The following is a 25,243-nucleotide window of genomic DNA, read 5'->3' on the forward strand; positions in this document are numbered from 1 at the left end:
GGTAAGCTTTGATATATTAAATTTACATGTATAATTTTATGAAAGAGAAAGGTGATTTTGTTGCTTTAAAGTATAATCTTTGACAGCAAGGAAATTAGAAACAGAAACATAATAAAACTAAAGAAAATAATAAAGATTTCAATAGAAATAAATCCTTTATAACTGGCACAGCTCTTTAATGCAGAGGAGAAGATGATGTAAATCAAGATTTAAAGAGCACAAGAACTGGACTGGAAGACAGTAATACTCCTTTTTCCCTCTTGTGTACTATTTTCTTTTCACTGGACTTGGGCCTATGCTGGGAGAACTGGAAAAATAAAAAAACAAAACAAAACAAAAAAACTTAGGATATTTCCATTTAGTTTCTCTTGGCTATTGAATCAACTATACACTGGATACACTTAAAAGTTCTGCTGTATTAGGGACGCCTGGGTGGCTCAGTCGGTTAAGCATCTGCCTTCGGCTCAGGTCAGGGTCCTGGGATCGAGCCCCGCGTTGTTTTGTGTCGTCGTTGTCAGCCAAGCCAACTGCAGTTGAAGCTATAAGAAAAATCTATAGGGGCTATGACTAAGCATGAATGGCTCCTCCCAATCCTTGTTTAAAAAGAGTAAGGGTAAGTAAGCGACATCAATATAAAGTTTATTTACTCTTTAAATGGATTATGATTATAAAAATGTGTTTCTGGTATAGGAAATACCCTTATAGAAATCTTGTGCTATATTTAAATAGCTTACCCTGTTATATTTTATTAGTAGTAAGTACTATATTTCATATAGTTGATTTCTCTATAAACTGATGAATCTGAAGACAAAAATTACTTATTATCTAATAAAAATATCACCATCTGGTGGTGACTCCTACAAACTGAAAAGACATAATATCTATGACTCCCAGTTAATATAAACACATGTATAATCCCAAAGAGTTGTGACTGACAGAGGTAACCATTTTGAAGACCACAGCATTATTCAGAATATAATAAAAATCATTTGGTTATACATTACTTGGAAGCTTTTCTCAATATGGTTCTTTAGTATTGGATTTCATTAGATTTTCTCTTAGTTTCTTATTCTATTCAGCTACTTTCATTAATTTATTCATTATAACATTTAATGAATGCCTACTATATGCTAGAAATTATTCTAGGTACTTAGGATTATGACTGTGAACAAAATCAAAACACATACACACACATAAATGAGTTTGAGCAAACTGCAAATTTAGAGAACACAGTCTACACAAGACTTCCCTCACTTCTGACACCAACTGCAAGTTTAGGATATCTCCCAAACCACTATCAGTTTCCATAATTCCCTAGAAGGACCCACAGGACTTACAGAAAGCTGTATTGTCACAGTTATAGTGCATTACAGGTAAAGGATATAGATTAAAATCAGCCAAGAGGAGAAGCACATACAACAGAATCCAGACAAGGTCTAAATGTGGAGCCTCTGTTGTCTGCTCCCCATGGAGTCATGGACAGCATTACTTTCCCAGACATCAATGTAAGACAACATAGAAGGAGTATTGCCAAGAAGGAAAGCTCATTTGAATCTTGGTGTTCATAGTCTTTGTTGAGACTCCATCATGGTAGGAGTACGGGTAAGCAAGGTTCACTGCTCACATGACTGATATCCAGCTCCTGAAGAAGTCAAGTTGATAAGGAATGACACCAAGCCCCTACCCTAAATCACACTGTTACTATTTGGCTGATCTACGGCCCCAGACTCTTATAAAGCGACATGTTTTGGGGGCTTAGAGGCAACCTCCCCCAAAGGGGAGAGGCCTCTTTTTGGATGGGGTTAAGGTCCACAATATACATTTACATACCATACATGTATACATGTATATATCTCAGGTAATGCTAAATAAATTGACAGAAAGTAGGTACCAGAGGTAATAAAAATGATAAGAAAAAAATGAAAATAATGGGACAATGACGGAAGGAGTGCTTTTTCAAACACTTTAGTTAGGAAAGGCTTCACTGATAAGGTAATATTTCATCAGTCAAATAAAGTGATAAAACATACTATGTATCTAGGGAAATCATAGTTCCAGCAAAGGGAACATCAAGTTCCCAGAAGTGGGAGTATGCCTTTTGTATTTTGTGAAACCATCCATTAGGTCAATGTAAATGCAGATGAGTGAGAAAGAGAAAAAGTGATTGGAAATAAAGACAGATAAGGGCAGGGAGACAGATCATTAGTGCCTTACAGGCCAGGTAGGACTTTGAATCTTATTCTAAATGAGGTGGGAAGTGATTGGAAGGTTCTGAGCAAAGGAATGACACGTTTGAATACAAAATCCACTGTCTGTTGTCATCAAGGGGAAAAGACTACGCAAGTACAAATATGATTACAGAAGAAACAGGAGGCGATTTTAGCAGCCTGAGTTAGAGATGATATTTGCTAGGATTAGGGTGATAGCAGTGGAGATGGTGATATATTATATCTGACTCAATAAATAGGAAGGATTTCCTTGGTAACTAAATAAATTACATACTTCCTAATTGTTTTTCTATGGAGCCTGTAACTTGAGGAAAAAAATTACCTCTGGCATCTATTTTCTGTTAATACCTTGGAAAATCCCAATGCTTCTAATGTCTTCCATATATCACAGAGGCTAGAAGCCTGAAAACTATATTTTCCAGTCTCTCTTGCCAGCAAGTTCCAGGTTTAGCATCTGCCAGAGAGAGGCATTTGTGAAAGATTTGGAAGACAGAGTTGAAGAAAAGCAGCAGCAGTTAAATGAATGTTCCCTACCAGTTGAGACTTTCTCCTCCAAGATATGGTTCAGGGGTCTAGGCTCTTTCTATTTGGCAGTTCCACCTTTTCATTTTTTATGATCATTACCCTCATCTGTATTAAGCTGGCAGGAGGAGAAAGGGCATGGAGGATCCTGCAAGGACTGCTCCAGGCATGGCCTGGAAGAACAGCGCCTCAGCCACTGCAGCTTCTGCTACATTGGAGACATCTCAGTATACAGCCATCCCTAACTTCAAAAGAGATTGTGAAATATATCTATCTGTGCACATGAAGAAGACACCTAAATTTGGTGAACAGCTAGCTAGCCAGTCTCTGCCACATGCTATGATCCCAACTAGACAATCATACACCATACTATAATAGAACGCAAATAGTGCACCCTCCCTGGTGTCATGAGATGCAGAGATACTGCATACCATAATCCAAGAATGGTACATCTTCCCAAGTTTGAGTTATTTGGCCTTGACTCTAGACCAGACTATACTGCTCCAAACCTAGGTCAATTTGTTTATATGATCTCTTCTCCAGTTACAATACAAAGAAAATCATATTTGTATGTCTTTCCTACAGTGTTGGGATCTCAACTTCAAAATGCATGAAGAACACATGCACAAACACTCACATATACAAAAACACATGTTCTTCTCAAGAATAAGCAGGAACTTGCTGGCATTGGGCAGTCAAAATCCCAATACAAAATGACCACAATGACAATCTTTTGCAATATTATGCAGAAAAATTTAGATTCCTGGGTTCATATCATCCTGAAGCACTTTATTACAGAGGAAAATCTTTACCTTCATAATAGCATAGTCTCACTGAGTAATTTTTCCAGAAAAAAAAATATATCTCTGAAGCAAATTTTAGTTTCCACCACTTGGCGGGAATACAATTCCCAGAAGCTTTAAAATGTGAGGGTCAAAAAAATTAGGATTTGGACAAATCCATGGTCACCTGGTTACAGTAGTAAAGATACATAACTACTTGCTTAATAGAAGCCTTAAGATGTTGTATTTTCATTATTTAGAAGAAAATCCATTGATTAAAAATTTTTTTCTCAGTACTCACTCATAATATTTTTTTCCTAAATTCCCAGATTGTCTGCTTACATTAGACAGAGAAAAATCCAATTATGAGATTATGTAGTTTTCAAGGGAAACTATGTTATGCAAGACGAGAAGATCTTTAACATGGATCCTAGAACCCATTTTTTTTTTCTTTTTTTTTCTTTTCATGAGAAACAGATGGAATTAGCAGACAGTGACAATAATTCATAGTTAGGATGACAAAATGTCTGGTTTGCCTGGGATAGTCCCAATTTACAATTGTTTTTCTGGCATAACAGTTAATAGCATCTGCTTTAACTTAGAGAATTAGTTAATTAATTAATTAAAAATTAAGTTAATAGAGAATTAAAAAAATTCTCTTTCAGTATTTTGAGTGAAATAAGAAAATTATGATTGGATATCATCAAGATCTATCCTGAAAGAAGGTACTAAAAGGAGGACAAGTATGTCATGGCTTCAGAAACTTAGCTTAAAGGTGAGGACACCCCCACTCCTACTGCTAACTGTAAAATACCCCAAATCACAAAGAAAGCAGTGCCTCTGGAGCTACTGAATGTTTGGACAATTAAATTCAAAGAGGAGGCTGAAAACAGATAATATCTGCATTTGGTAGAGAATAAAGGGACAGAAAATTCTCTGATTGATCTCTGCCTCTTACTGAAATATTTACAGTTCACTGCAACTAAAAGCATTAAAGTATGCTCTGGATACTGGTTATGTTAACTTTTCTCCTGCAAATTTCTCTACTCTTCTCCATCCTACTCTCTGCACCAAGTGATTGACTTGCACCAACCATGTAAACAGACAGAAGCAAATGCTCTCTGCTTCCCACTGGGTTTGGCCAATGCGGACTTCCAGCAAGAGATCAGAGACAAAGAAGGGAATGAGGTCAGGATATCTATTCCTCTTTCCCTGAAAAATCACCTTGGACTGGATCTTACCCTTTTTCAGCAGTCACTGCTTCTTACAGAAAGCTGACTCTGGCATTTTCTTTCAGGATGCTGGTACTCATTCCATTTCTTCATTCACCTTGGGCCTAGAAATAGTAACATCTCTGTTGCTACTAACTCCAGCTTAATGAAATCATTTACAGTCCCTTTAAAAGATCTTTTGTACTTGTATACATACTTTAACATGTATATATACAAATGTTCTCTGAATACTTTGTTTTAAGATTGCTATCTATTTTCTATAGAGACTCTAACTGACATATCCACAATCTATAACCTTTCAAGTGTGTAACTATCTTGGCTATACAGTGGAAAGAGCATTGGGCTAGGAATCAGAAGGCTTAGTTTCAACCTCTGATTCTGATTCTGACTCTACCACTGTTTGACCTACACTTACACTCTCTAGAGCTCAGTTATTCTTGAGTGGATGTTAGAAAGATTAGGGATGAGGAGAGCCCAGGCAGATAAGATTATCTGTAAAAACTTTTAGTCATACTATTATTTATAAAATTTTAAAATACTAAAAAAAGGTTAAGGATCTGCAACTTCTCTGTGTTATATGGAAACCCTACTATGATGAAGATATGATTCTCTTCTTCATTTAAGAAGAATACCCTTGATGGATCTAGGTAGAACACAGGTTTAATGTTCTTAGAAGATCAAGACACCTCAGTGTTTATCAATTTTAGAATGAAGACCAGGACAAAATCCTGACTTGTCTAAAAGATTCCGTAAAAGTCAGAGAAGCAAGGAAACTGGTGATAGGAGCTGACAAAATTGGCATAAAGGAGGACAGATCAATTTGAGATAATGACAAATCTCCCAGAATTCCAGGGGAATGCAGGGATTCAATAATTAATTTTTCTCTTTAGCACAAACACTGGATATACTAAAAACTATAACCAGAGATTTAAAAAAAAATTCAAAATATGGTGTGCTTTCAAAGCTGTAAGCAGGAAATGTGTTGAAAGCTGAGATGAAGGAGGGAGGTCAAAATTTAAACACATCTTTTCTTCCTTTCCACCACCCACCCATATTCTCTTACAATAGTAAGACTTCCTTCTTTTTTTACTTCCTATGTATCAGGGATTTTCATTCCTTCATATCATCTTTCTTAAGGCAGACTTCACACTCTCCCCTCTCTGGAGTTATAATTGTGAAATGTCTACTGGGGAACATGACTTATAGGGGAGGGGACTGAAAATATGTTCATTTAGTATTTCAAAAGTGTCTCTGATAAATAGATAAATGAGGTTTCAGTAACTGAAAATGGAAGCTTTTAAAGCAAGGAGGAATAAATAATGCTGCAGACACTTAGTTTTTTCTAACTTTCATATGACTACATTATTTCTCATGAAATATATCAGTGACAGTGGGATCCTTGCCTTGGGGAGGTCTCATTCTTTTTAGTCCTTCCATCCCTTGACTTTCTTACCCTAACTGTAATAAAATAGAGAAAAAAAATATGCCTCTTCATAGTACCTGACATATAATAAGCACTCAATAAATATCAGTATTTATTACAGTATTATCATTCTTTTTTCCTACTTCTAGTTGTCATATGGATAGCGGCAGATGTGTCTGGATTACAACCTGACAAGTCTGTAAAACTGTCAAAAGGGTGGTGCCACATGGTTTGAAAAGGATAGCACTTATAGCTGATTGTATATTCTGAAGATGGACTCAATATCTCCCATCCCACATGCTCCTCTTATAATTTGCCCTCCCATAGTGTGGTGAGGCCTAACTGCCTTTACCTGGGTAGACATCTATTACCATCTCAACTAGTAACTAGTTGCTATGTGACTTCTGAGGCTAGTTACTAAAAATGTCAGGTACTTCCACCTTGTTCTGTGACAATTGCTCTTGGAACCGGCTGCCATACTGTGAGGAGGCTAAAACTAGGCCACACGGAGAAACTAAATGGAGAGGCTATACGTAAGTGTTCCAGCCCATAGCCAGCTACAGTTCCAGGCAAAATCCAGGATCGATGGCCACCTCTTTCAATGAAGAGGTCTCCAAATGATTCCAGCCCCCAGCTATTAAGTCTTCCCATTAAGAGAGGGGGGAAGAAAGAGAGAAAAAAGCCTAATAGAAGAATTTCATAGTTACCTGAAATAAGGAAAATTAGCTAGCAATTTTAAGATGTTTCCACTATTGTTGCCTAGCAAGAAGGGAATTTAGACATTAGATCAGTAATAAATAATGATGATAATGATTAAACCCTACATTTTCTTGGTCCACCTGAGTTGTATTTTAAGTAAATTTATAATTTTAGTATAACTGTTATAGTCAGGAAATGTTCTCCACAAATTCTCTTTCAATGTAACTAAAATTTTCCCAATTTGAGTTCCAAAATTTTATGTGACAAGATACTCTATTGAGCTATTTAATAATTCTCCTGTGTTTTTCTTGATTTGAAAAGAGCCATTTTCTCCATGTCCCCTACCCTACCCCAAAACAGCCAGATCCCTATATATCTAGGATTACTCTTATCAGCATGCCTTCTCCCCACCACCAAGAAGAGGTAAGAGTCCATTAAGGATTCCATTTTCCAAGAGGAACACTAAAAAAAATTCCCACTCAGTCCCTCAGGAACATGAGATGCATGAAAAATTATGTTAGAGTTGTTGCACAGGGTTGGGGTAAAGAAAATGGAGAAGAAGAAATTCCTTAACACTGGGAAAACTGTGGTCGTTTCCCATAGTGGTGTGGTCTTTGTAGCTCACCCTTGCTGCATTTCAGAAGTGGCCAGATTGGGACACCCATGCCTGTGGGCCTAGATACCAAACGCTGTGGGTTTGAAAGCAATGGTTTTGCACTCTGTGCGCAGCCCATGATCAGTGGAGAGCACATATAAGAAAGACATCTTTTTAGCCTGCCCAGAGCACAGGACAAAGCAGAGAATCAGCAAGAGTAACAATGGCAATTATAATGGGCCAGTCACTCCTTTTGTCTTCTGGCATTAGGTAACCTAAGAATTCTTGCTGATTTCAAGCAAAGCAGGAAAACAAAACAAAACCCAAAGTACCAACTGATACTTTTCTTCCCACTAATATCTTTGTGGTCTTTCCTTAAAAATCTTCCTTTTGCACAGATTTTTACTACAGCGACATCTGTTCTAAAGTGTCTGCCTAAAGCAATAGCCTCAAGCAATATCATATTACTTCATGCTAAAGAAGTCAGGAAAAATTTGTAATTTTATTGTTTAGTTATTGATAACTAAGATTCTGCTTAGGATTAACAAACATGAGGTGAAGAGAAATAATAGAATTTATCAGGAAATAGAGATAGCACTACCTCTCTCTGGGGTTGTCATAAGGATTATGCGAAATATGGAATATCATATTACTTTTCTATTGGGGCCATAACAAATTACCAGAAACTCAAGAGTCTTAATTTTAACACAAATGTAGTACCCTACAATTCTGTAGCATAGATGCTTGGTAAGGGTCCTCACTAGGCTAAAATCTAGGGGTAGGTAGGGTGTGTTCCTTTCTGGAAGCTCTAAGGGGAAATTCATTTCCTTGTCCAGCACTAGATGTTGCCTGCACTCCATAACTTGAGACCCCCTTCCTCCATCTTCAAAGCCAGTAGCAGTTGCCTGAGTCCTCAAATCACATCACGATGAAATTCTCTTCTGCCTCTTTCTTCCACTTTGAAGGACGCTTTTAATTATATAGAGCTCATCCAGATAATCTAGGGAAATCTCCCCATTTTTAAGGTCAGCTGATTAGCAACCTTAATTTCCCTTGGCCATGTAATTTAACATATTCACAGTTCTAGGGACTAGGATGTGGACATCTATGGGGGTCATTATTCTGCTGACCACAAATGTGAACTGCCTAGCCCAATACTTAGCAAATGTTAGGCAACAAATAAATGCTAGTTTTCTTCTCCACTTACTATTAGTCTTATTACTCTATTAGTATGTTCAGGCTGCCTTAATAAAACACCACAGGTTTCAGTGGTATTAAACCACTTTATTGGTTTAATAAACACTATTTATAAATAAATAAGTGCCATATATTTATGGTATTTTCTGACTTAAACAACAGAAATTTATTTCTCACAGTTCTGGAGGCTGAAGTCCAAGATCAAAGTGCTGGCAGATTTGGTTCCTGGTGAAAGCACCCTTCCTGGCTTGTAGACAGCTTCTTTGTCCACACATGGCCTTTCCTCTGAGGAAAGAGAGAATGAGCTCTCTGGTATCTTTTCTTAAAAGGACACTAATCCTATAAGATTAGAGCCCCAACTTCATGACCTCATTTATTTGTTTCCTTAGAGGCCCCATCTCCAAATGCAGCTACCCTGGGGGTTAGGTCTTCAACATATAAATTTTGAGGAGACCCATTCAGTTCATAAACTCTCTCACCTAACAATCCACACTATTTCCTTCAAATTTTGCCCTGACCATCCCCAATATGCCTACCCAATCTTACCTACTGAATAATTCACATACTTGTCATAGCAGGTATGCCCAATGAATTCCAATACATTTATTGGAACTATTCATTCCTATAGTCTTAATCATATTTGCCAAGGACTACCAAAATGTATCTCAGTCTGCTCTCTCTGTGTTTTTAACTGATGTAACCAACCACTTTCTAGACATCTCAATTTGTATGTTTTATGGGCTCCTCAAACTCCACATGTATTATTTAAATGCATTAACTCAACCCTTCCCTCAGTCAAAAAAAAAAATAAAAATCCTCCTCATCCCGTGTTCTTCATCTCAGGATATGGTATCTCTTTATTTGGTAGTTATTCAAATCTTAAACTCAAGAGTTATCTGACCCTTTCCTCTAATTGTCCACATCCAGTGAATCATCAAATCTGACATTTTTTATCTCCTAATATCCCTTAATTCCAGTCCTTTCCATATTCCATCTTGCCTCCCCTAAACCATAGCCTTTTAACTACCCTCTCCATATCCACTCTTGCCTCCTCCATTCCTTTCTTTTCAAAGCAGCCAAAAATAATCACTCTCCTACTTTAAGTTTACTGTTGTTCTCTATGTGGCATATAAGGTCCTCCATGATTAGGCTCCTTTCTACCTCTTTGGTCTTCTCTAACAGTCTTTAAGTTTAAGGGTAGACTCTTCTCACTCTCCAATATATATATTTTAAAGATTTTATTTATTTATTTGAGAGAGAGAGAGCAAGAGTGAGAGAGAGAACATGAGCAGGGGGAGGCAGAGGGAGAGGGAGAAGCAGACTCCCCGCTGAGCAGGGAGCCCGACATGGGACTCGATCCCAGGATCCTGAGATCATGACCTGAGCCAAAGGCAGATGCTTAACCAACTAAGCCACCCAGGCACCCCTCACTCTCCAACATTTTATCATCTCTCTTCACACATATTGTTCCCTCCACCTGTAACAATCTCTCGACTCCCCATTAGTCTGGCTAGTCTACTTATCTCAAAAGTCACTGCTTAACCTCTCATTCTTTAAAAAGCACTTACCTGACTCTAAAATTAAATTATTTTGCTGTAACATTTAATGGCTGTTGGGAAAGAAAATCTTTTCCTCTACTCTCTTAGGTTTATCCTGTGGGCCTAAAAATTAAAACAACAAAAGACAGATTAGCAAGAGAAGAGACAGATTTAATCACATACATGTGGGACTTCACATAAAAATGTGATTCAGGGAGAAGGTTAGAACTTGGGGCTTATATACTATCTTAATAGGGGAAGGGGAGGAGGAAAAACAGACTCATGGGAAAACAATTTCTAGGAAGGAAAAATGGGCTCTTATGAGAATAGATGGAATATATAATAGTCTTGTGACAATTCCTGCTTAAGTGTGATACTGATTTCTAGTCTCCAGTGATAAGAGTCAATTTTGTCAGTTTCTCTCCCAGGGGAAGGGATTTATGACAACTGAGTTCTTTTGAATTCTTTTGGGAGGCTCTGCTTTTAGGCAGTTAAAATATTTCAGGAACTTAAATGCCTCTGCTCAAAATAACTTTTATGCCAGAGGTGTAGTCTGGACCCCTTCAGAGCATGCAACATTTTCCTTTCTTAACTCATTGCACAGCCATTTCTTTTGCCTTTCCAAGACTGTAAGCAAATGAAAGCTGATGCCACACTTGTCTTGTTCAGTACCCCAGGACCTTTAAATCAGTTAAAATATGTAAATGAACCAGATGTCCTCTGGTGAACATCCAGGCCTGTGTGGCCCAGTCACTTGACTTATTCAAAAGCAGCTGTGCTAGACACTAAGTGGCCTGGTTAATCAACAATAAATGGCTTCACATGAACATATGAATATTCAATTGCCTTTTTATTTAAATTGCCTAAGAGCATTTTTTTATTTTTGGCAGCCATGCTCCTTGTTATGCTGTTGGATAAAGGCAATAAATAATAACAATCCTTTAAGAGAGCCAGGGACAGTTTTATACTTATTTGAAACAGGTGTCAAGCTGTTTTTAAGATGTAGCTACTAAAAAAAAAAAATGATGAACTCATTTCTTTCGAGACTTTTAGGAGAAAATGCCTCCATCCACAGGTTCTTTTATTGTGTCAATAGATGTCTACTCTCCAGGGTCTAATTGGAAGCAAACTTCGGATTTCACTACGGGTAATAAGAAAGTAAAAACCAAAACCCATTTCCTCACATGTTGGGCGTAGGTAAAGGAAACCTGCGAGGCTTTGCTCACTTTCCGTCCACAGGTACAAAGGTAGACAACAGGGCACATCAAAGAGGACTTCATCTGAGCCACCTTCCTGACCACCGAGGTCGTCCGCCCGTGACGTCACCGGAAGCAGCTGCTGTGACGCCCAAACGGCCCTCCCTCTCGCGCTGGGCGCCGGAAGCAAAACGGAAGGAGACGTGCACCCGCTTCCGGGCCCGGGCGCCATTTCTAGCGGTTGCAGGTTTTCACGAGTTGTAGTCCGCTGGGACAATGAGCTATGATTACCATCAGAACTGGGGCCGGGATGGCGGGCCCCGCAGCTCTGGCGGGGGCTACGGAGGAAGCTATGGGGGGGGCCATGGAGGAGGCCATGGAGGGAACCGAGGCTCCGGAGGCGGCGGCGGCGGCGGTGGCGGAGGAGGTGGTCGAGGCGGCCGCGGCCGACATCCCGGGCACCTGAAAGGCCGCGAAATCGGCTTGTGGTATGCGAAGAAACAGGGACAGAAGAACAAGGAAGCGGAGAGGCAGGAGGTAAATCTGAGACTCGATAGCGGGGAGGGATGAGACAGAACATTTTTCCAACTCTTCCGCCGCCGTCCCTAACCTTTTCGTTGCTTTTTTTTCTTAACTGGTGCATATGCTGTGTGAAGTGTGCAAAGGTATTCTGCTAAAACTTCCGGTAGCGGATATTTTGTCGTTTTTCGTTAGCCATGCTCATCTGACCCGAAGCAGTTAGGATTTATGCAAGCTGAATGTAGATTTTGCTTTAAGGACGTGAGAACTGTGAACAAAACAGATGTTAAGTTCAGGTCCTATCCGAAATTAACTTTATTGGGGTGTCAGTGTCATAGTATCCCTGGCTACCCTTTCTATTAGAAAAATTATGGCCACTTTTATTTAAGTTCTTGGCCTGAAGAGCTAGAAAACAGCGGCCTTCTTCATAACAGGTTTGCGCAGAATAAAAGCTGTCAAGCACTATTTTGAATGTAGGTCGTTCAGAAGAATAGTCTAGCTTTCATTTTTAGTATTAAAATAACCATAGACCCAGGGTTTTGGTTTTGTTTTGTTTTGTTTTTATGTTGGGCTGGGGAGAGTTCTGTTGATTAGCAGCTCCTCTTTGAGAATGAAACTTAGGATCCTAGAAATAGAAGAAATTTCAAAAGATGATTTGATTTAGGCTCTTCAGGTTGATGATTGCCCGTTTGATTTGAATCTTGGAGATCTGTAGTAAGGGAAACATTAAAGTTCCCTTAGTGGGAACTTTAATTTTTTTAATCTTCTTTTTTTTTTTAAACAGAAGTTTTCTTACTGTAAGTCTGAGACATCTTTTTAGTAACTTTAAAAGCACCCTTCATATGAGATACAGAATGTAATTAAATCCTCATTTAGGCTTCTGTTTACAAATCTTTTTTTTTTTTAAAGACTTTATTTATTTGAGACAGAATGAGAGAGAGAGAGAGAGAGCATGAGAGGGGGAGGGTCAGAGGGAGAAGCAGACTCCCTGCTGAGCAGGGAGCCCGATGCGGGACTCAATCCCAGGACCCCAGGATCATGACCTGAGCTGAAGGCAGTCACTTAACCAACTGAGCCACCCAGGCGCCCCTCCAAATCATTTTTATTTCTTTATTTTTCTTTTATTCATGTCATTTTCATCAAAGTGTTTTTTGGCCATTATCCATTTATCTTCACACCTTACCACATTCTTCTCTTTTAATATATGTATATTTTATATATATATATTTGTCAGCCCAAAATTGTTCATTGAGCAAACTTTTTTCTTAAATGAAGGGTAGCTTATCTAAGTCATCTTAAAATTGTAAGAATAATAGGCTGATTGCTATAAAAGGATGTACACAGTAACTAGAAAGTTATTCTTCATTAAATTTTATTTAGCCTCTGTTTCCTACAAGGTGTTATGCATGTTGCCATGGGGATCTGAAGAAATATGATGTTGGGAAATATGATAATGGTTGGGAAAATAAGACGTAAACAGATGGAAAGTTTAATCAGAAAAGATTGTTCGTTATTATTTCCATCTGAAGCTAGTTGTGTGATGGATCATTGTAAATGGAACTCTGGATTTCTACCCCCTCCCCAAACTTTATTTTAGTAAATGTTACTACCATTTACTCACTTGCAAGGCCCAAACTGGATTTATCTTTGATATTTCTTTCATTTCAGCACATCTGTCTGCTCTGTCTTCTTAATATATCCCAAATCCAACCACTTGTCTCCACAGCAGTTATCCCACAGATCAAGCCACCATTTTGTTCAGTGTTCTTGGCCTCTTAACGAATCTTCTAGCTTCCACTCCTGCTTTCCACTGAGTCTATCCTTTGTAGAACCATTCATGGTGCTTTCAAAAGCAAAAATTAGATCATCTCATTCTCTAGCTCACATTTGGGATTGGAAGCCAGATCACCTCTGTCTGAGTTGAATACATTTCAGTTGCATCCTAACGTGCTTTACAGGAAATCTTGGTAATATAGCTTCAGTATACCAGGTTTCCTTCTGTGTACTGAGCCCATGTCCCCAATATGATGTAATTATGGCTTTTGTAAATATACTTCTATTTTTGTTTTGTCTTACAGGTCTCATACCATTCTCTCTGAAATTCATCTCCATTTTCTCAATCTAAATATGACCATTTTTCAGTGATTGGTTTATCCTACCTTTTTTTTTTTTTTTTGGACCACCTTCAGCCATATGTGATTGCTTCCCAGTCAATTTCCTTGGCTTTCAATTACTTTTTAAGTAATTCCTGTGTTTACCAAGTTATTGCATTCTAACAACGTGCTCTTTTTCTTTCAACTTTCTTTTTTTTTTTAATTGAGCATCTGAAACATTGAGACATTACCTTAAGCACTGTGTTAATAGAATATAATCACTGCCTTACAGAAATGGTGGTGTTAGGGGCTGTTAGAGGGATAGAATACAGTGTTAAAGTATTATAATGAGAATATGGGCTATCACCTAACTCAAACTAAGAAGATTCTAGGTTTTCCAGAAGAAGTAACCCTTAAGCTGAAAGTTGAAAGATAGCAAAGTGTGTGTGTGTGTGTGTGTGTGTGTGTGTGTGTGTGTTTGTGTTTGCAATTGGGGGATTTGGAAAGGGATTTTCAGGCAGAGGCAGCAGCATGTGCCACAATTTAGAGGTTAAGAGGAATGTGTTCAAGGAACTGAAAGAATAGAGCATAGGGTGTTTAGTGTGGTGAGATGAAGGTAGAGCGGTGGCTTTCAAACTTGTTGACCACTTCCCACAGAAAGGAATATATGTTACTTTGCACCCGGTACACACATATGTATAACTGAACAAAAAATGTCATAAAATAATATTTAATTATCTGTATATTGCTCTGGGTGTGTTGTTTTTGCTCTTTTTTTTTTTTAATTAATACGGGTCATGATCCTTTATAAGCAGCAATCTGAAAAGCCTAGGACTAGAAAAATAAGCAGGGCCTTGAAATTCATTGACTTTTCTGTAAGAACTTCTATAAGTCATTAAATCATTTGAAGCAAAAAAATGAAATGATTGAATTTGTGTTTAAATTCATTGTGGCAGGAGTATAGAGAATGAATTGAAAAGAGGCAGTCCTGGGACAGGGACCAGTTAAGTAGCCTTTGCAGTAATTAAAGTGAGAAATGATAGCTTGAATTAGGACATTGGGAGTGGAGATGGAGGAAAGTGACAGATTAAAGTGATTTAGGAGATAGATTCAAAAGTGCTTTTATCTGGAGGCAAGGGGAAAGCAAGTATTAATAAATGACATGTTTATGATTATGTAAGGAGCAGGCTTGATGGAGGAGGATGATGGACTTAGCTTAAGGACAGAGTTTGATTTTGTTACAGGGCATAAAAGCGAGGATTTCGGGGTGCCGCCTGGGTGGCTCAGTTGGTTAAGTGTCTGACTTTTGATTTTGGCTCAGGTCATGAGCTCAGAGTCTGCTTGAGATTTTCTCTCTCTCTCTGCCCCCCCCCCCATGTGTGTGCACACTTTCTCTCTCTAAAATAAATAAAATCTATGAAAAAAAGCGCAAGGATTTCAGGGAGGTAGAAGGCCATGTGGATCTGATGCCTAGAGAAGTCTAGACTGGCAGTTTATAGTTCTGTGGATTGTAGGAAGTGACTAGAGAAGATGAGGAGTGGGTGCAAGCCTAAATTCTATAGACCATTGTTTTCTTTTTCTTTTTCTTTTTTTAACTAAAAGGATGGTTTTTAATGGGAACCAGAGGTATGGTTACAATTACATAGTCCGACCCGTGGGTGATCAGGAGTTGGAAGGTTACAAAATAATGAGGGTAACACTGGGTACAAGAAGAAAAGCTATTGCAGAACCTCAGGAGCCAAGCTAATATGACCTCAGACCATTGTTTTCAAACTTAAATGTGCCTAGGAATCAACTGGTACCTTGTTAAAATGTGGGACTGGAGTGGAGCCAGAGATTCTGTTTTCCTTACAGACTCCCAGATGGTGTCAGTGTTGCTAGCTTGTGGATCTAGCTAGGGTTGTTCAATGTATAAAAAGAAAATTTAAGGGATGGAGTAAGAGAAGATCCTTAGGTTCTTACCTAGGAAGGAGCAGCCAGAGAAGAGGAAAAATGAAGTGGGTGTTGTTTTGGAATCCAGGAGCAGTGTTTAAGGGAGCAAAGGGTATACAAAGAAGGGAAAGTAGTCAATAGTAGCGAATGTTACAGAGAGGTCAAGTAAGGTAAGAGCTCAGAATGTCTATTGGATTTAGCAACAAGGTCATTGGTAACCTTGATGAGAGCCCTTTCTGTGGAGCGGTGGAGGTAAAAGCCAGATGGCATTGGGGTGGCTAGCGAAGGAGAGAGGAAGTGGACTACTTTCAAGCAGTTTTACTGTGAAGAGGAGGAATAAAGGACAGTAGCTGTTTGGGTTGGGAGAATTCAAAAGAGGATTTTTTGTTTAAAAGTAAAGAGATTTAGGGAGGCTGGGTGGCTCAGTCGTTAAGCGTCTGCCTTCAGCTCAGGTCATGATCCCAGGGTCCTGGGATCGAGCCCCGCATCTGGCTCCCTGCTCGGCGGGAAGCCTGCTTCTCCCACCCCCCCTGCTTCTCCCACCCCCCCTGCTTCTCCCACCCCCCTGCTTGTGTTCCCTTTCTCGCTGTCTCTCTCTCTGTCAAATAAATAAAAATCTTTTCTTAAAAAAAAAAAAAAGAGATTTGACTGTATTCTTGTTCATGTACTGGTGGTAAGGAGTCAGTGGAGAAGAACATATCGGTAGACTAAATTATGCTGCAGTAGTAAACAGTCCCCAAATCCTAATGGGTTATAACAACAAAGGTTGGTCTTTCTACTCACATTACTGGCCCATTGCTTGCGAGTTAGGTTGAGAGTCCTCCTGGCTCACAGAGCTCCACCCATCTGGAAAACAGCAGGTTTTGGTAGCAGTGGGAGGGAATATGGTAAATTGCCCTGATTCTTTGAGACTCCCATTCACATTTCTCTGGCCAGTAAGCCACATGTCCATGCTTAACTCATGGGTGTAAAAATGCAATTCTACCATATACTTAGAAAGAGGCAAACCAGAATATTGATCACCAGGCTAATGACTACCAGAGAGAGATTTAGGAAAGGAAGGTAAATCTCAATAGAAGAATTAGCCCTGAGGAGGTGAAAGGTAACCTTAAGCAGGAAAATGGACTCCACTTCCCTTTTAACAGGAAGGAAGAGAGCAAAAAGATTCTGATACTGGTGGGTTTAGGTTTGGTGGCAGGCAATTGAGGACTTTCTATGGTTTTTGTTTTCTTTGTGAAATACTGTGTGTGAAATGTTGAGGGTGAACTGAAAGGAGGTATTGGTTTAAAGTAACTGCAGATAACTAGAAGCTGATAAACATAGACAGTTTGCTGGAAATCATAGAGGGTCTCCTTTGCCAGGGATTTATGACTCGAAGCAGCAAGAATATTTAAGATGTCCAAAAAAGGGAAAAACAAAATAAATTAAATACCATGATAAAATAGACATGAACCACAAAACGTGACTGAGATTCTCCATGCTGGGGGCGAGGTAAAGTGAAGGTGATACAGCTAAAAGGCTAGGAGGAGGTAGCCTACCAAAAAAAAAAAAAAAAGGCTAGATCCAGGTTTGGAATTTTGGCACTCTTAAATTCTCCACTGCCCGGAGCCTCTGGAGGCTCATCATGGGAAGAACCTTGTTAAAAATAACTTACAGAAAGTATAAATTATGTTTTCATTAAAAAGTATAAATTATGTTTTCAGGGGCTATTTCATTTTTTATTCATCCAGATTTTTGTGAATATCTAAAATTCATACAGCAAGGTAAGGAGAACTTTTGTTCTTCTAGTAGAGGCAAAAACTTCAAAATGTAAGATTTTGGTTGGTTGAAGTAATGATTTAGTGTGAATTTCAGTTGGACATAAATTGTTCCTCAGATAAAAAGTACTTAATCTTACCTTTCCCATTTTGAACGTGAATGGAAGAAACAGTGCCTTTGGGCCCTTGAGGTGTTTGGAAAAGCTAAGACTTTGCTTGATAATGACTTTATGTCCTGGGGCTTCCTTCCCAGTGTAGTCTGTAATCATTAAAGTGTTACTGTAGATTTTAACTGCCAGGAAAAAACTTAACTTGATAACCATCTCATGTAGGTACACAGAGCAATAAATGTTAGCAAGTGCTGAAGGCATTATGGAATTTAAAGTATAGGACAAAAATGTTCTAATAATAATCCTCTGTATTGGATGTCCCAAGACCACTCTCAGGTTCTGGTGTACTCACAGTAATGGTTTTTTTACAACAGATGATTACAAATTAAAATCATCAGAGGTAAAAAAGATTCGTAGGGCAGAATCTAGGAGAAACCAGGTATAAGCTCCTAGTCCTAGTGGAGTATATCCTATGCTATGAAGAAGAGATACGTTAGTCTGATACAGAAGCCATTTAAAAAGATTTTCATGCTGTAAGGCTAAAAAAAAAAAATGAGGGGGGCTTTAGTATCTGTCAATAAGCAGATTTTGCTGCAACCTGTAATTTCGTGAGGCTTTCCTATCAGCCAGAGTTGTACTATATTGGACTTTTAATTGTATGATAATGATGCTTTTTGTAAACTCTTCAATAAGTTGCAGAAGTTTTCCGGAATTCTTTTTGTGTATTTCTTTAAAGAGAAAAACGGTTTTAACACAAAAGTCACACATGCTCATTGTAAAAGATAAATTCAGCCATTCATCCATTTGACAAACTTCACCGCAGCATCTACCATGTGTCAGAAATCTGTCTGGAAGAAATACTGCAAAAATGTAGAACGTAAAGTCACTAACCTATTTTAATAATAATAATGAAAGTAAGATCCTGCTGCATATATTTTCTGCAACTGGCTTTTTTTTATTTAAGACCTTGATCATCTTTCCTGTCTGCACACTTAAAGAAAAATCTACCCTGTCTTAACTACTGGGTTTAAATTCAACTAATTATAATGTACAGCTATAAAAGAACAGTTTTAGAAATTCCTGTTTTTACTGTGTGTGGTGTAACTTCTATCTTCTCTGGTGTTTTATTTGTTTATTTTATTCTCATTCTATGAAGCAACTGCATAATTGCCACATTGGACCATCTGCATGAGTGTTGATCAATTTTATTTATTCCTTCTCGACTCAGCCTTCTTACTTCCCCAAATATTCATCCTTTTGGTGTAAGAACTTTAAAATGCTCATTGCAACCAAAATATTTCCAGTTTTCAACTTGGCTTTTTTTTTTTTTTTTAACCAAACATTTGCGTTTTAATAACTTTAATTATGAGTATCTTTGAAAATTTAAGATAGGGAAAAATTGATAATAATCAGTATGTGAGAGGGTAGAAGATAAGGAACCAAAGTTTTATTAATAAGGGAAATAAATGTACTTTCTTTGCCAGTCATGTTAGAGGTAATTTTATAGCTGCATAGCAGAAAAAGGTTTAGAAGGCTATATGCAAAAATGTTAACATTAGGTTTATGAAGTGAAATTGGATTAGAGGGCAAGTGTGGGGTAATTTAAATTTTATATATGTTTGTTGGACATGTATTTACCTTTTTGTTGTTATGAAATAATTTTGCACATGCTTTCTAACGTTGATCAGGATACTTTTTGCTTTGCACAAAATAGAGAGCTGTAGTACACATGGATGAACGGCGAGAAGAACAGATTGTGCAGCTGCTGCATTCAGTCCAAGCAAAGAATGGTAAAGACTCAGAAGCACAGATTTCCTGGTTTGCTCCTGAAGATCACGGGTAAAACAAAACATGTTCTTTGACAGAATGGACAGAGTAACACTTCTTCATAGCATTGGCTAGGGAAAGAATGATAATAAAAATAACATCTTTAGACTCGTCAGTAAGTGAAATTCAACTTTGAAGTAAGTTTTTTTTTCTTATGTAGACTGAGCATATTTGGTGAGAGGTTGAATAATATATGCATTACACAGAAAGCCAAATGGTAAGAATAGTCTATTTGGATATGAGATTTATTAAGTTATTATTTATTGTTTTCCTACTCATCATCTTTGTATTTCCAAAATTCTCCTGTGGGAGAGATCTGGAAGAAGTTGAATTGTTGCTGTTTTAGGATGATCACAGGAGCTGTATCATTTAGAGGAAAAATTAGTAGAGGTTTTTCTGGAACTGTGTAATGTAGCATCCCATTTATAGCACTCAGAAAGGGTAGCAGGGAGAAGATGAAGTTGTGAAATAAAGCTTGGAAAATCAGAAAAAAATACTGTAAGTCAATGCAATGGAGGGATGACTATTGTGTGAATTTTAATTTTTTTTAACTATCACAAGGAATAACTTATCTGGTAATACCTATTTACAGGGAGGGAAATCTTGAATTCATTGTAAGAATCTTTTTTCTTAATTGATCTAAGAAAAAACAGAGGCTGGTGATTTTGAAATAAATGGCATATTGTTTTGTTTCAGGGCTTGAGCGGCTCTTCATTTAGCCTTTTATCATTTTTTTATTTTGTCAAAATAGATATGGTACTGAAACTCCTGCTGAGAACAAACCCAGCTCAGAGAAGAAACTTGAGAACCAGGAAAAGAAATTGATAAGTCAAGAAAAGAGAACATTTAGAATCAGGGACAAATATATTGACCGAGATTCTGAATATCTCTTGCAAGAAAATGAACCAGATGTTACCTTAGACCAACAACTATTGGAAGATTTACAAAAGAAAAAAAGTGACCTTCGGTATATTGAAATGCAGGTAATGGAAAAGCAAGATGTGGAAAAAGTTTTTATTTGTCATTTCTTCTCACATTGGATAAAAATAGATTTATGTGTAGAGGTACTACATGGTATAGATCAGTGGTATTTCAGTAGACCATCCCCTGTGGGAATTCTTGTATACTAGAGAAGAGCAGTGGGAATGGAATTGCACTACGGTATAAACTAAGGTAGCCTGTCTCATCTACAGCAGCTTATATAGTGAGGAGAAGGAATTAGTTTAACTTTTCTAAGCCAGTTTAGTGAGATGTCGTAAGAAACAAGGTGGTTGGAATTGTAAGGTTTCTAGACCATTTTATCCAACTCCTTCCTTTTACAGATGATAAAATTAAATCCCCCGAAGTTATTATGTGCTTATGTTCAATATTTTAAAGATGGGACTGTGACAAGAGCAGGAATTCTGAGTTTTTCAGTATGTTCTTTCCATGTTAGGCAAGATATTTTAAGGTCCCTTCCTGTTAAAACATAAAATTTATGTTTTGTGGATATTCTAGAATAGATGTAATAAAATGTTCACATGTATTTCTTTTAAGAGAAAATACTGAGGAAATTTTGAGGGCCATACCTTTAATGTGCACATATGTACTACCTTTGTGAGAAAGCCAGAATATCACATCTTTCACAGGAAAGAAAGGATCCATTGACTGTCGTTGATGATCAGGTTGGATATCCTGATTAGAACAGGTGAGGTGAGGTTGTCCAGGGGTGGAATTCTGTAGCTCTTAATGCCTATTTAGTGAAAACAAGATTCGAGGGCAGGAGATTTCAAGTTGAATTATTTCAGAATGTTGTGGTTGAGAGAAGAGCTTCTTTTATAGCCTTAGGAAGAAGGAGAGTTAGCTACTAGCTGCTTTGTATTGAGGACAGAACTCAAAGAAGATGAGTGAGTGAGCTAATTCAAAGGAAGTTAGGAGAAGAAATGTGCAAGACATAAAAATCATTAGTGATCTTCCCATTAGCTAGACAGTTGCAGACACTTCACATGTCCTACATCATTTAACCCAACAGCCCTGTATAAGAGTTTACATGTCTGTTAAAGAGGAGGAAAAAGAATCTTAGGTTAAATGACCTATCTACAGTTGCACAGCTAGTAAAAGAATCAGGTCTAAAATTCAGATGTGTTTAAGAGCTCAGCTTTTTAATCCTTTTTGGTAATATGCCATTTTTTTTTTTTGGTTATCATTCATTTAATAAACATTAATTTTCCACTTGCTAAATGCCTGTGATTGTGCTGTGTTTTCTGAAGACTAAGTTATTTCCTGCCCTCAGACAGCTTGTAATCTCATTATCTCTTATCTCAGGGTTACAGCCCAAAATTAGGAAATTAGAAATTAGGTTTGTTTGTCTTGAGAAAGAATATTGGGTTGTAACTGTTTTCATCAGCATTTACATATTTAAAAAGCAAAAGAGATTAATGCTAGTTTCAAGTTTAATGGGTTAGCTTATATATAACTTATATATTGAGATGGTTACATTTGAGTACATGAAGTACTTTTAGAAATCATTAAGTGATTTTAAATAATTTAAATATTATAATAAAAGAAAGTACTTAAGAAAATTGTGGCAGCTTGTTATTTCAAATTGCTAGAATTCATTTAAGTCATCATATTGAGTCTCATTTTTTATAGTGCTGATGAGAATTACCTCATTGGCCGTAACAAGCATGATGACTGTAGTTAATAATGCTGCATTGTATATTTGAAAGTTAGAGAGATCTTAAAAGTTCTCATCCGAAAGAAAAAAAATGGTAAATATGTGGTGATGAATATTAACTAGACTTATTGTGGTAATAATCACTTCACAGTATATAAAGATATTGAATCATTATATTGGTACACCTGAAAGTAATATAATGTTATATGTCAATTATATCTCAATAAAAGGGATTTTTTTCAGTCTCCTATTTTGACAAGTAGGCAAAAAATAAGGATGATGTTTCAAGAAATAAAAATTAGGGAAAAATATGATGGCAGTAATGTACTAGATTACCTAGGACAGTTCTAATTTTATGTGTTTTTTTTTTTCCTTTTCAATAACTGTGGTTTATTTTTTTATACCATTGAAGTTTTTTCATGTACATAGGTCATTGTAAACCATAGCACTCCTCTAAGTGTATGTCATTTTTATGTAGTGTAGGTTTGAGATTCCATAAAAGTTTTCAAAATTAGAAAGACGTTATCAAACAAGATACAGGACTTAATCATTTCCTCTTTTTAGTATTCCAGTTGCAATTCACCAAAAATTTGTTGAGTAGCTTTTGTGTGTCAGAAGCTGCTGCTTGCCTTTTTTATAAAGGTTTTTCATTCAGATTTCGTGGCAACCCTATGAGATAAAACCTTCGAGGGATTCAGGATCCAAGTTTGACTTAAGATCACAGTTCTTAATGGCAGTACCAGATTTTCCTGTTTCAGATATTACTTGTTTTAAGTTTTCTTTTATTCTCAAAAGTGAGTACCCAGAAATAATCTGCTCCAGTGCCTAATGGATTAGTAAATGGTGGATCGACGGGTGGGAAAATGAATGTGACATGGAAAACAAGTCTAAGATGAATAAGTAAAATAAACAGAAAAAATGGTAAAAGTAACTTAGGGATTATAAGAATGCTATTAGAAGACAGATCAGATTTCATTTTACTGCCACTTTAAGATTCTGTTAAATAGAATTCTTTTTCAGTGTTTCAAAAATAAAGGGGATTGCTAAGTATATTAGTTCTTTTTATAAAAATTCTTTTTTAAGCCTTGGTACTTGACATAAGCTGTAAGGTAATAAAAATATTTTGGGATTCTAGCATATTTATGATATATTCTGATTACCATGATTATAATTTGATTACATTTCTTTTGTGAAAATTAAAAATAGTTTTTTTAATTTTCAGCATTTCAGGGAAAAGCTGCCTTCATATGGAATGCAAAAGGTAAAATGAATGTACACTATTTGATTTGCAAAGTATTTAAATACAATTTTTAAATCTCTGTATCAAGAGAAAATGTAAATGGACCTTCCCCTAAAGGGTATTAGTGAAAGTTCATTTTAGTCCTGAATTTTTGAAGGCCCAAAAGAAAAAAGTGGTCATGAAACAATTTTCCGTAACTTTTCTCATTTCTGTCTATAATTGAAATCTTTAGAACTTCAAAAATAGAATTTTTATATATAAGTTAGTTTGGGTAAATACCCTTGTTCTTAATTTGAGACCAAACATTTTAATTAAAATTGAGGCACTACTGAAAATAGTGCCTTAATTAATTTATTATCCTTTATTACGCAGTCACCTTAGAGAATAATAGAGTCCCCTATCCTTCTCTGTTCTCTCAGCCTCACTTTGTTTTGATTTTGGTTTGGTTTTCATAGCACTTAACTACCACCTGCCATAGTGTGTCTTTCCCTCCTAGGCCATTTTAAGTTCTTGAGGACGGAGTGTTCACAATGTATTAGTTGACTTGGTACAGTGCCTGACATTCTATCAAACCCCAGTAAATACTTATTGAATGAATAAATCCCATACTGCTTCTCTGTATTTACAAGCTATAATTTCAGTGTTCAGACTTGGAACTTGTTCTGATATATGTAGTGTGTTAGAGTAGAAAAGGTGGGTTTTCTAATTAAACTGTTTTGTAGATAAAAGTAACCTCTAATACCTCTTTGAAGTAGTAGGACGGTTTTATTAGTACAGTGACTATTACTAATAAAAATATTAGTGTTTATAATTTTTAAAAAAGAAGATCTTTCCCAAATAGGTTTTCCAGATAATTGAAGTTTACCAATTTGATTTAGGTATTTAAAAACTTTTTTGTAATTTTCTGAAAGGAAATAATCTTAAGATAAATTACACTCTTGTTCTCTGAAACAGTATACAAAACTTGTTCTGCAGATAAAGCCATATCGTATGAGTTGTGATATAAGTCCTTAAGGTCCTTAGTGTTGTTTAGGTATTGGGATTTGTCTTGTACTCAGTAGCCTTACACATCAACATTCTTTTTAATTAATGTTCATTCTTACGTATAAAACTTATCCGTTGTCTCTTGTTGGTGTGTTTTTCTTTAACAGTGCCTGGCTTTGTTCTTTTTATAATTTGGTGCTGCTTTTCTCTTGGAACCTGGTGGATCCGATACTCAACCTGCCAGCATTGCATTTAACGAAATTTGAAAAGCATTAATAAGTTTGTTAAAAGCGATTACCTTCAGTTTGATAGAATTGTGATTACTGCCTTTTCGGACTTCATCACCATGTCCTTCACTTATTTTCCATTTTGAAATAGGAATTGGTAAATATGATTGATAACCATCAAGTAACAGTAATAAGTGGTGAAACTGGATGTGGAAAAACTACTCAAGTTACTCAGTTCATTTTGGATAACTACATTGAAAGAGGAAAAGGATCTGCATGCAGGATAGTTTGTACTCAGCCAAGAAGAATTAGTGCCATTTCAGTAAGTAATGTCTCACTTTTTAAAATTCCCCACTTTTTATTTTCCATTCTCCCAGTCTTGCTAGAAATAAACTGATTTTGAAGGTTTGTAGTGATTTCTTAATTAGGTTTAGGATATGTTGTTATGAAAGCAGATATTTGGTAGTAAACACCAAAAGCTCAAAT

General features: G+C 36.9%; 1 protein-coding gene and 1 long non-coding RNA gene across 8 annotated transcripts in view; one reads left to right on the forward strand and one right to left on the reverse strand.

The window, feature by feature from the left end:
- LOC118535137 (uncharacterized) overlaps positions 1-11,547 on the reverse strand; it is a 371,536-nt gene extending 359,989 nt beyond the window's left edge. For 5 of the 7 annotated variants that reach the window (XR_004917058.2, XR_004917057.2, XR_004917055.2 and 2 more), the window contains exons 1-4: positions 11,401-11,547; positions 10,247-10,339; positions 8,856-8,963; positions 4,774-4,868 (exon numbers count right to left, since the gene is read on the reverse strand). This is a non-coding gene — a long non-coding RNA (uncharacterized LOC118535137). The remainder of the gene's footprint in view (positions 1-4,773; positions 4,869-8,855; positions 8,964-10,246; positions 10,340-11,400) is intronic. The other 2 variants (XR_013446829.1, XR_013446822.1) reach the window with 1 other exon arrangement.
- Positions 11,548-11,606: 59 nt separating this feature from the next.
- DHX36 (DEAH-box helicase 36) overlaps positions 11,607-25,243 on the forward strand; it is a 49,953-nt gene continuing 36,316 nt past the window's right edge. The window contains exons 1-5 of the mRNA XM_036091371.2: positions 11,607-11,949; positions 19,538-19,662; positions 20,402-20,633; positions 23,529-23,567; positions 24,909-25,079. Coding sequence (XP_035947264.1) covers positions 11,689-11,949; positions 19,538-19,662; positions 20,402-20,633; positions 23,529-23,567; positions 24,909-25,079 — 828 coding nt within the window. The 5' untranslated portion in view covers positions 11,607-11,688. The remainder of the gene's footprint in view (positions 11,950-19,537; positions 19,663-20,401; positions 20,634-23,528; positions 23,568-24,908; positions 25,080-25,243) is intronic.

This window comes from Halichoerus grypus, chromosome 1 (genome assembly GCF_964656455.1).
Source record: "Halichoerus grypus chromosome 1, mHalGry1.hap1.1, whole genome shotgun sequence".
In the NCBI taxonomy this organism is placed as follows: Eukaryota; Metazoa; Chordata; class Mammalia; order Carnivora; family Phocidae; genus Halichoerus; species Halichoerus grypus.